Genomic DNA, 12,006 nt, shown 5'->3' with positions numbered 1-12,006 from the left:
GATTACTGACAAGCCTTTTGCTTTTGAATCAGCAAAAGCATAACATTTTCAAAGAAAGGGAGAGAGAACACTTACCTGAAGGAAGCGATGACTGCTGTAACTTCATTATCTGGATAAAACTGAGTAATTGCATGATGGGCCCCCAGCAATTCCTTCCCATCTTTCCACCAAGAAATAGTTGCACTGTCCTGGTAGATGTTAGGTATGTTGATGGAGCAATTAAACTTGACATCTTTGTGTTCAGAAAGTATTATATGGCCAACCGTGTGATTGAATGCAAGAGGCGGTAGGAACTTGGACCTGGCAGAGGTCACCCTGGGAAAGGCTACATTTCCAGGGTCTGGGGTTCCAGGCTGGATGGGTGGAGACACAGCAGTGGACTGGTAGCCACCAATGTGAGGAAAGAAAAATGGTGTGTGGTCAGCCTGTAAGCTTCCTGGGAGAGAGCCAGAGAACGGCGGGTTGGGGCTGGTTCCTTCCTTCATCTCAGCAGTAGCTGCAAAACAGAATATCAGATTTTTAGCCTTTTTTTTTTTTTTAGGTATAATCCTTTCATTTTGTTCAACATATAAAAAACACATATGTGACAAACTTGGATCAAACTGAACATAAAAAAACTTCCTTTTTTCTTGAAAATATACAGTGGATATTCTCCCCTGTCAACATGTTTCCTAACATATACCTAATCTAATTGCTAATTCCACCATGTTAACTTTATTTATTTATTTTTAATTGGAGGATAATTGCTTTACAATACGGTGTTGGTTTCTGTCGTACATCAACATGAATCAGCCATGAGCATACACACATCCTCTCTCTTAAACCTCCCTCCCACCCCCACTCCATCCACCCCTTCAGGTTGTCTCAGAACACCGAGTTTGACCTCCCTGCTGCACACAGCAAATTCCTACCAGCTCTCTATTTTACATACGGTAATGTATGTGTTTCCTTGCTGCTCTCTCTATTCATCCCACACTCTTTTTTTATTTAACTTTTTCACTTTTTGGCTGAGCCACACAGCATGTGGGATCTTTGTTCCCCAGTTAGGGATTGAACCTGAGCCCTCTGCATTGAAAGGGGAGGGTCTTAACCACTGGACCGCCAGGGAAGTCCTGGATTTTTAGCCTTTTAAATAATGGAGTTTCCCAAGTAGGTTCCCAACTTTCTAGGCCAGCATGAGAGAGAACTGGACATCCTCAATATCCTCAGAAATCATGATCAGAATTTATTTAATGCACATGAATAGTGTGAATATTTTCTTTCACAGTTTTATTCATTTGTAGACTTCCTCCTATAGAAAACTTAAGAAGTATAATCTTCACCATCAGAATTTTTTAAATTTGAGATATAACTGACATATATATATATATATATATATAATGTATTAGTTCCAGGTGTACAGCAGAATGATTCCATATTTGTATAGTTTGCAAAATGACTGCCAGGATAAGTCTAGTCAATATCCATTTTCACAAATGGAAATTTTTTTTCTTGTGATGAGAACTTTTAAGATCTACCATCAATAACCTTCAAATAGCCATGTGTGGGACTTTAGTTCCCTGATCAGGGATTGAACTTGGGACCTCGGTAATGACAGCACAGAGTCCTAACCGCTGGGACGCCAGGGAATTTGCTACGATACAGTATTACTAACTACAGTCAGCATGCTCGACATTACACCCCCAGGACTTAATGATTTTATAACTGGAAGTTTGTACCTTTGACCACCTTCACCCATTTTTGGAGTGGCGACTCATTCCAAATCCCTCATACTTAACCCACCAGCACGGCGGGCAGGCGGTGGTGCCTGAGAGCACCTGCCTTCTGTCCCGTCAGCCACGAGACTTTATGCAGCAAGTTCGGCCAACAGTCCGGGAGAGGCTGCTGCTGGTCACAGAGGGGCAAGTTTATAATTCTGTGCCTCAGCACGACCCATTTCTAGGGATGGGGGAAAAGGTCAACGTGTGCGGATGTCTCCAGCTGTACAGTGACGTGGAGCTTCCAGCAAAATGCCTGCCTGCTGGAGTAGACCTGGAAATATGCTGATTTCATCTGACCCACAGGAATTTCTAAAATAGAGGCTCACACCTGTTATATTTTTAGTGTTAATGGCAGTTTGGGAATATACATTCTGTACTATTAATAGTTGTTATCTATTCGAACACATCAGGACTTCCCTGATGGTCCAGTGGTTAAGACTCAGCTCTTTTAAATGCAGGGGACATGGGTTCAATCCCTGGTTGGGAAACTAAGATCCTACATGCTGTGTGGCATGGCCAGAAATAAAAGGCACATTCCGTGAGGGGAAAGAGCATTTTAAAGAAATTTTAGAAACAAAAAAGCACATTGACCAGAGGTGGCGAGACAGGCAGGGAGGAGAGTCACAGGCTGGCAGGTTGTGGCCTAGTGATGGGGGTACACAGGGGCACCTAGTCCTGCAGAAGGGCTGTGCTTCCTGCCACTCTCAGGATACCACACCTCCTAGGCTCCCTGAGTGTGTGTCTGTGTGTGTGTGTGCGCGCGCGCAGAGACGGCAGATTAAACAAATGACAACAAAAGACGCTCAGTTAAACTTGAACTTCAGATAAACAACAAGTAACTTTTAATGTAAGTATTCAGTTAAGTACTCATTTGGTGGATAGAGGTACAAGCAGATTTGGGGGTAGAAGGAGGAATCTGAGAATTTATGCCTCTGGCTTCCTCCCTGCAGGACACTTCGGACCATACTCATCCCTCAATGGAGGGCTGGACTTCCTGCCTCAGTGGACTTCCCGACAGAAGTCCTCTCCACCCAGTTCTCTCTCCCACCAGGGAGACTCATGGTTGCTGTACCTGGGAACTGGTTCCTGGGTGAATTCCAGGTTGAAGGACAAGAGGCTTCACTCTAAAAACAGGGAAAGCGTGCTGCTTGTTCTTGAGGCTGAGGTCTCGGGGGTTCTTGGAGTGCAGGTGTCCTTTGCAGCCTCTGGGAGAGGGCTTTGTGGGTCAGCTGCTGGCTGGCCTGGAGCCCAGTCATCCAGACAGATGAGTGTGCTATGATAGGAGCGGTCACTTATTCCAAGCAGTCGAGATCAGAGTAACTCTCCCAAGAGGGGTCCCTGCCCCTCCTGTCACCCTCACGCCAGGCAAATTTTATGCACAGGGATGGTAGGAAGAGGTGAAGTCCATCTTCTCTGATGTTGGGGTCCCTTCTGCAGTTATGGATGCTCTGGCTATTTATCTGGTCTGCCTGCAGACCCTCCTCAAGAACATTCTTTTTCTACAGGCTTCAAAACACTTATAATTCACTTGTGCCTCTTAGAGGCCAATTTACCTGTAGCACTTCCTATTTGTTGAGCTTGGGAGTTAGGGGTTTTGTCCAAATAACTTTTCTTTCTTTTTTTTTTGGCCATACCATATGGCATGCAGGATCTTACTTCCCCAATCAAGGATTGGTGCCCCGTGCAGCAGAAGCCTGGAGTCTTAACCACTGGACCACCAGGGAAGCCTCCAACTTTTTTGTTGTATGTTAAATATAGGGCAAAAAAAGTAGACTGGGAGAAGCAGATAATACTTCTTTTGGTTTGTTTCATTTCCTTAAAAACATTGAATATTTCTAATTATAAAGGTAGCACAAGTCTGCTGAAAAAAATTCAAGTATTTATGGGAGCACAGAAAGTATAAGACGGAAACCTATTTTATAATCCCAACCCTGCCAGATAACCTCTGACTACAATTTAGTGTAAAAGCTTCAGTTTTCTATGAGCTGAGCAGCTCACCTAACGAACTAATGGCAAAGCCACCCAGTCAGATGACATTACTGAAATTGGGGCACAGCCAAACCCTGTAATCACTACGGATGGTTTAAAAAGATAACTAATCTCCAGAATTTGATTTGCCAGAAGCTGGTACAGTATGATTTAACTGCTAACATTATTTATACAGCACTTACAGGTCTAAGATTATCTGTGACTGTCAAATGGGATACAGAAAGGCAAATGTCCCAGGAGAGGGGGAGCAGAGAGTCCCAGGAGTTAAACGGGGGATGGGACACCGCCAACTGTTGGGGGGAGGCCTTCCCCAGTCCCCCACCCGACTCTGTCTAGCTAACCTCCCACGTCAGGGGCTCGGAACCTCCACCTTTGTAGTATCTGCTGTAATAACTTCTCAGTTCTTTCTCTGCTGCTGGACTGACTGAAAGCCCCACACTGTAGTCGGTTCCTAGAAGGTACTCAAAATATTATAGGTTTGTTGAATGAGTAAGTAAAGGAATGAATTAAAGGAGGAGTAGGCGAAGATGAACAGGGTTTCCAGGGGCCGAGGTGGTGGAAAACTAGAGGGAAAGGAAGAGGCCCTAAGAGTTTGGGAATACCAATTTAGCTTCATGGTGGTACTTCTGTGCTAGGAGAAAAAGAGAGATGAAGTGAAATTAGAGAACTTCCCTCGTGGCCCAGTGGTTAAGACTCTTCATTCCCAATGCAGGGGGCCTGGATTCAATCCCTGGTCAGGGAACTAGATCCCACATGCCACAACTAAGACCCAGAGCAGCCAACTAAATAAAAATTAAAAAAAAAAAAAAAATGGAATTAGGCTGAACGTGGAGGGCCCTGAATCCCAGCGGAGACAAGAGGGATGCCTGGAAGATTTCTGAGCAGGGGAGGGAGATCAGAGCTGTGCTTGACCAGGACACAGGAGGGAGGAAGAGGAGCAAGGAGAAGGCCAGGAAGTGGGAAACCCAGAAGGAAGACATTAAGGCCTAACTACGGGAGCGGCTGGGGAGTAATAGAAAGGATGCAGGAGACAGAACAGGGACTGATCCTGACAGCGTTCTCAGCATTACCATCATTCCAAAAGGAAACGTCAGTTTCATATGCAAATTACTATATACAGAGTGGATAACCAACAAGGTCCTACTGTATAGCACAGGGAACTATATTCAATAGAAAATGTTAGTCACTCAGTCGTGTCCGACTCTTTGTGACCCCATGGACCGCAGCCTGCCTGGCTCCTCTGTCCATGGAATTCTCCAGGCAAGAATACTGGAGTGGGTTGCCATTTCCTTCTCCAGGGGATCTTCCTGCCCCAGCAACTGAACTCATGTTTCCTGAATTCCAGGCAGATTCTTTACCATCGAAGGCACCAGGGAAGCCCATATTCAATATCCTAGGATAAACCATAACGCAAAAGAATATGAAAATGGATATGTATGTATATATATATACATTATATATAATACTGAATCACTTTGTTGTATACCTGCAACTAACACAACAATGTAAATCAGCTATACTTCAATAAAATAAATTTTAAAATACACTTAAAAAAATGTCACAGGACTTCCCTGGCGATGCAATGGTTAACACTTCACCTTCAGGTGCAAAGGGTGCAGGTTCAAATACTGGTCAGGGAGCAAAGACCCCACACGCCTCTGGCCAGAAGCCAAAACAAAAGACCCCACACGCCTCCGGCCAGAAGCCAAAACAAAAAGCAGAAGCAGTACTGTAACAAGTTTAGTACGGACTTTTTAACAAATGGTCCATGTCAAAAAAAAATCTTAAAAAAAAAAAAAAAAAGTTAAATTGGACACAAATATTTAGGAAGGACATAATCTCTGGACTCAGAATAGTTCTCAGAAGTGGCCATTTGGCAGGTTAATCCTGGCCGTGGTCTGAAGAGCAGGGTCCCCACTGGGAACATGGGGATGATAGTAGTGGTGCCCCACAGGATCACCGATAGCAATAAAAGAGTCATTGCTCTGTCTGGCTCATCGTAAGCACTGACTGTGAATCCATGAAAGCTGCCACGGCCCAGTCCTTAAGAATCGCTGCTCACAGGGGCTGATTCTCGGGGCTCAGTGAGGTCTGACGGCAGAGCTCTTGCAAGAGGTGTGGCTGCAGTGGGGTGTTACCTTTCACGGAGTCTTCACAATATGTGCTATGCAGTGCATGGCCTCCCCAGACCTGTGGCCTGTGAGGTGGCCTTGACTAAAGGAACATGGACAATGGGGAAAAAGGCACAATGAGGACGGGGCCGAGCTTTTGGACCCCAGGGTCAGAGCAATGACACTCGGGCTTCCCTGGTGGCTCAGGGACAAAGGATCTGCCTGCCAATGCAGGAGACTCGGGTTGGATCCCTGGTCCGGGAAGATCCCACATGCGGCACAGCAACTAAGCCCGTGGGCCGCAACGACTGAGTCTGTGCCTGGAGCCCGGGAGCGGCAGTGACTGAAGCCCACGTGCCCTAGAGTCCGCGCTCTGTAAGGAGAGAAGCCTGCAGGTCGCAACTGCAGAGCAGCTCCCGCTCACCTCAGCCGAAGAAAGGCCCGCGCAGCAATGAAGACCCAGCATCAACAAGTAAACAAAAGTTCTTTTTAAAAAATATGGGAGGAGGTGAGGGTGGGATGTTTCGAAAGAACAGCATCTATACTATCTATGGTGAAACAGATCACCAGCCCAGGTGGGATGCATGAGACAAGTGCTCGGGCCTGGTGCACTGGGAAGACCCAGAGGAATTGGGTGGAGAGGGAGGTGGGAGGGGGGATCGGGATGGGGAATACGTGTAACTCTATGGCTGATTCCTATCAATGTATGACAAAACCCACTGAAATGTTGTGAAGTGATTAGCCTCCAACTAATAAAAAAATAAATAAATAAAATAAATGATGTTTTAAGCTGCTAATTTTTCAGTGTTCTACGTCAGTTGTAAAATGCCCCTCCCCCTGTTTTTCCTCAAAGAAGTAGAACACTTTGAAATTATTTGGGAGCGTGTGATGGTGGGAAGATGAGAGTAGATCAAAAATTTCAAAGTTTATGATTTCTATCACCACGTTCTCATTAGTGCATCTTCAAGATGACACAGGTGAATGTGGCGGGCCTGTCTGATGATCCCCATTGTGGAGACCATTTTTTTAGGCCATGTCAGAGATGTATTAAACACCCACAGCCCCAGACTTAATGAGGATTTCATCCTTTCTCCATGGAACAGGTGGAAAAGCAGGCTGCTTGTGAAATTCAGCAGAAATCGCTCCTCCTCTTCTTTCCCCTCTCTTCTTCTTTTAAGGTTATTTCCTTGTATGGACTGGACAGTAGCTGAAGTGGGAAGTTTTGCCTTACAAGCAAATGAAGTTGAGCAACCCAGATAAGTTGGCCTCCCACTCACATCCAAGTACAGCTGCCCAGGGCTTCTGGCAGCTGCATTTGCCAACCCAGGGGCCACAGGCATTCTGGAGTTGGTCACGGAGCGCCCCTGCCCTGTGCCCATGCGTTTCCAGCCCCTGACCAGATTCCAAGGTCACCTTCACAAAGACAAGGGACTGTGGGCCCACCGTCTTCCTCCAGTGCTCAGGTCGGGGGACAGGCTCCAGGAGATGAGATTAGCAAATGTTTTTCCAGCAAACGAATAAGTGATTAGACCTATTGCCCACTGTGTGGGGTTTGCCAGGTTCTTCTGAACAAATCTACCTGTAGCTTCCCTGAGGGCTGGAACTGGCATGCTCTGAACCCGGGCTGATGCCTGGCATGCATCTATGGGATAAGTGAGTGTGATACAGGCGGGGGTGGGGGACTCTGCAGAGTGAGCAGGGAAGAGAGGCGGTCCAGGGAGGGACACTGCTGTGACCAGAAGTGGGACTGTGGTGAGGCTGGAGCCAGGGCCCCGCAGCAGCACCTCTTCCCCCAACCACAGCGAAACTATGGAGGGGCAGATACCGAGGGGTCTTAGTCTCTTAGACTCAAAACTGGTACATGAGGGGACACTAAGGAAAGAGCTATTTTCTGAACCAAAAATTCAGTTGCTGAATGATTCAGCAATCCCAGGTGGTGCAGGGATAAAGAATCTACCTGCCCATGCAGGAGACACAGGAGGTGTGGGTTCACTTCCTGGGTCTGGAAGATTCCCCTTGAGAAGGAAATAGCAACCCACCCCAGTATTCTTGCCTGGAGAATCCCAGGGACCTGGTGGACTATAGTCTGGGGGTTGCAAAGAGTCAGACACAACTGACTGAATGCATGATCCAGCAATTCTACTCCTGGGCATATATCTGGACAAAACTCTAACTCAAAAAGATACATGCACCCCTATGTTCATAGCAGCACTGTTCACAATAGATAAGACACGTAAAACAACCTAAATGTCTATCGACAGATAAATGGCTAAAGAAGATGTGGTTCAGCTTCAGTTCAGTTGCTCAGTTGTGTCTGACTCTTTGCGACCCCATGAACTGCAGCACACCAGGCCTCCCTGTCCATCACCAACTCCCAGAGTCCACCCAAACCCATGTCCATTGAGTCGGTGATGCCATCCAACCATCTCATCCTCTGTTGTCCCCTTCTCCTCCTGCCCTCAATCTTTCCCAGCATCAGGGTCTTTTCCAATGAGTCAGCTCTTTGCATCAGGTGGCCAAAGTATTGGAGTTTCAGCTTCAACATCAGTCCTTCCAATGAACACCCAGGACTGAGCTCCTTTAGGATGGACTAGTTGGATCTAAAGAAGATGTGGTACATATATACAATGGAATATTACTCAGCCATAAAAAGAATGAAATATAGCCATCTGCAGCAACACGATGGAACGAGAGACTATAACACTAAGCGAAGTAAGTCAGAGAAAGACAAACGCCATACGACATCACTCATATGTGGAATCTAAACTATGACACAAATGGACATATCTATGAAACAGAGACAGACTCACAGACACAGAGAGCACACTTGTGGCTGTCGGGAGGAGAGGAGATGGGGAAGGATGGATTGGGATTGGCAGATGTAAACTATTATACATGAGTTGGATAAACAATAGGTCCTGCTGTATAGCACAGGGCACTATCTTCAGTATCCTGTAATGACCTATAATGGAAAAGAATATGAATATAAAAACATTATATAATGGAATCACTTTTCTATATGCGTGCAACTAACACAACACTGTAAATCAACTATACTTTGATAAAATAAGTTTTTAAAAATAGGCTATTTTCTGTGTGATCACATAGGGCACCCCACCCTTAAATTCATGAATGTTTGCGGGGCACTCGCTGAGCGTGCATGATAGCAGACAGGTTGGCGGGCAGTGATGCTCAGGGCTAACCAGTAGCTCAGTGTTCAGAGCCGAGGCCCATTCCGTCCCGGGGCGCCTGAGAGCTGACCTGGGGAAAGTCCTATAACTGGCGGATTCTCTTCAAGGACAGAAGCACTGCGGGGACATAAGGAGAAGAAAGCATTCCATCAGCAAACACAGCTGGCTGCTGCTGTGACTTCCTGCTTCTGAGCCTGGCCTGGGTTTTTTTTTTTTTTTCTGGCTGTGCTGTGTCTGCATTGCTGTGTGCCGGCTTTTCTCCAGTTGAGGCGAGAGGGGCTACTCTCTGGTTACGGTGCAGGGGCCTCTCACCGCAGTGGCTCCTTCTGTTGCAGGGCACAGGCTCGAGGCGTGCAGGCTTCAGTAGTTACAGCGTGCCTGCTTAATTGCTCCCTGGATCAGGGATTGAATCCACGTCCCCTCCACTGGCAGGTGGATTCTTACCCACTGGACCACCACCAGGGAAGCCCTGAACCCGACTTGTTGAACACCGGAAGGAGGAATTTTGGGGCTTTGTGGAATGAGTGCTGGGACTAACAGGTGAGGTCTGTCTCAGACAACGCAGAGAAGAGCAACATGGCAGCCACATCATTGCCACCCACGAATGAGAGGAAGAATCACACCTCTGGTCTGTGATGGCCAAAGGAGTCTCCCCAGGGCTGGTCACCACCCTCTCCCAGCAGGAGAACCTTCCAATTCTCCTGAAGCTGTAGGACCACAGCCCAAGGTGGATCAAGGGAAAAAGCAGCAGCTACTGAAATGGCAGGACCCGGAGTAGCGGGTGGAGTGGCAGCCTTCCGCCGCCTCCTGGCCCTGGAGTCCCTCCAAGCTGTGGGAGGAGAGCTGGGCAGGGCAGCAGCCTGTGTGGGATCGAGAATGCAGACTGCTGCTCTGTCAGCCTGTGTTATTACCCAGGACCTGCGGAGGGACCAGAAGCACCTTGGCCAGATGGGTCAAATGAGGGCAGGGTTGAAGTGTCAGTCATGTAACCCACATCTGGCTCTTTGGACTCCTTTTCAGACAACAGAACAGGTGGTGACATGAGCTGACCTCTCTGAAATTCAGCCTCAAAATCCAGAGGCCCAGGAGGATGCAAGAGTGAAGACTTATTGTTGGACTCTTAGGGGTTTCATGCTCCCCATTGCAGAGCAGGAATGGGCCAGGAGGATGCGATTTTGTTGTTGTTTAGTCGCTAAGTCCTGTCTGACTCTTTGCAATCCCAAGGACTGTAGCCCGCCCGACTCCTCTGTCCATGGGATTCTCCAGGCAAGAATACTGGAGTGGGCAGTCATTGCCTTCTCCAGGGGATCTTCCAGACCCAGGGACCGAACCCACATCTCCTGCATTGGCAGATGGGTTCTTTACCACTGAACAACCCGGGAAGCATAGGATGTGCTTTGCCCAGGTGCTAAGAGTTCCTCAGCCCCTCTGTCCCAGGGTGACACTTGCTATCAAGCAGCCCCCATGGCTGGAAGGAGAAAGGCCCCTTTCTGGGGTGGGCTTGCAGTTCACAGAAGAGGCTTCTGGCACTTGGAATCCTGTTGGCGACCGCTTCCCTGTCCCCCTCCGTTGTCACAGCCCACGGTCCCCCCTCCCCAGGGGAAAGGGCTGCATGCGGACCAGAGGACAGTCCTTCCACGTGTGCCCCCTCCCTGGCTGATGTTTGAATCGTGTCCCTGAGGGGCTTCCCTGTCACTTGGTTAAAAACTGATCCTCTCATCCCCAAAGCTGGCTGAGACCAAACCCAGAACAAGCAAAAACTTTCTACTTAGTATCAAGTCACTTTATGAAAACAGGAGTCTCAGTTGATAAAGAGAATGAATAAGAGGACATTTTTTCAAAAACCTTTCAACCTGAAATCACTTGACCTGATTGCTACCAAACTATAAATGGTAAACATGAGCACTCCGCCACTTAGAGAAAATTTAACAGTGCAGCAAAAGTCTGCAGGCAGAAACCACGAACTGACCTGAGGGAGGGGGCCCTAGCAGGGGCTTTACCGGAAAGAAAGAGGAATAATTGGTAGGTTGCATGTGCCTAGAGGGGTCACAGCCTCAGCAGAAAAAAAGCAGAGACGCCAGTGAACTGAGACCTGCACAGAGAGAAGAAAGTGGGGCTGGCATAAAACATGGTGTTGGCGGGTCAGATTTTGTACATGGGCTGGAGGTGGGGTGGGGGGAGAGGGTCGGGATGGTTGCCAGATTAATAAGCACCATGCCCCAGTTTCACTTGAACTTCAGATAAACATGCCTATGCGGTTTATACTTAGTTAAATAAATAAACCTTAGTCTCTTTCAGCACACACTGGCTGGAGCCACTGTCCAGGGAGTTCATTTTCACCCCCGCCCCCATAGATTGGCCTCCTCAGGCAGAGAGCAGAGTGAGGAGGGGGTGTGAAGGGGCAAACAAGGATCCCAACACACTAAGCCAGCTACCTACCCTCTCTGAGCCCTGACCTGAGGGAGTGCAGGGGCTCGGGTCTCAGAGCCAAACCCACGATTATCAGGATGACTCTACTTCCGTTGGTTCCCCCAATACACTGACTCAATAAAAACTGTGGAGCTGCGGTAGGAGACGGTGGGCCTCCGGGCTGGACACCTGGTGTTTGTCAAGTAGAGTAAAACTGAGCCTCCTCTGTGCTCACTCAGACACGCCAAGGACAAGGCTAGAGGCAAAAGCTGAGCTCTGCTAAAAAAAGAGATAAGGTGTCCACTCCAGAGGTCAAAAAGACTTTCCTGTCTTCACATGTGTAGGAAAGCTTCTTGGGGATTGAAAAGGGAGCTGACCCCACCCCATAATAAGTGTGGACATATACTCATAGGCGTCTGTGGTGGGATCCATCTTAGAAAAAAGTTGCACACACATTTTGGGGAGGGTCCATGGACCAGAACTGGACATGGAACAACAGACTGGTTCCAAATTGGGAAAGGAGTACATCAAGGCTGTATATTGTCA

The 12,006-nt window shown here is 47.7% G+C and overlaps 1 protein-coding gene across 2 annotated transcripts in view; it reads right to left on the bottom strand.

Moving 5' to 3' along the window:
• MERTK (MER proto-oncogene, tyrosine kinase) overlaps nt 1-12,006 on the bottom strand; it is a 119,778-nt gene that overhangs the window by 83,003 nt on the left and 24,769 nt on the right. For both annotated transcript variants that reach the window (XM_061156056.1, XM_061156055.1), the window contains exon 2: nt 76-496. In XM_061156056.1, the coding sequence (XP_061012039.1) occupies nt 76-485 (410 nt within the window). In that variant the 5' untranslated portion in view covers nt 486-496. The remainder of the gene's footprint in view (nt 1-75; nt 497-12,006) is intronic.

The sequence above is a fragment of the Dama dama genome, chromosome 11 (assembly GCF_033118175.1).
Source record: "Dama dama isolate Ldn47 chromosome 11, ASM3311817v1, whole genome shotgun sequence".
Classification (NCBI taxonomy): Eukaryota; Metazoa; Chordata; class Mammalia; order Artiodactyla; family Cervidae; genus Dama; species Dama dama.
The sequence above is the reverse complement of the archived record's forward strand: the minus strand, read 5'-3'. Positions and strand labels throughout refer to the sequence as shown.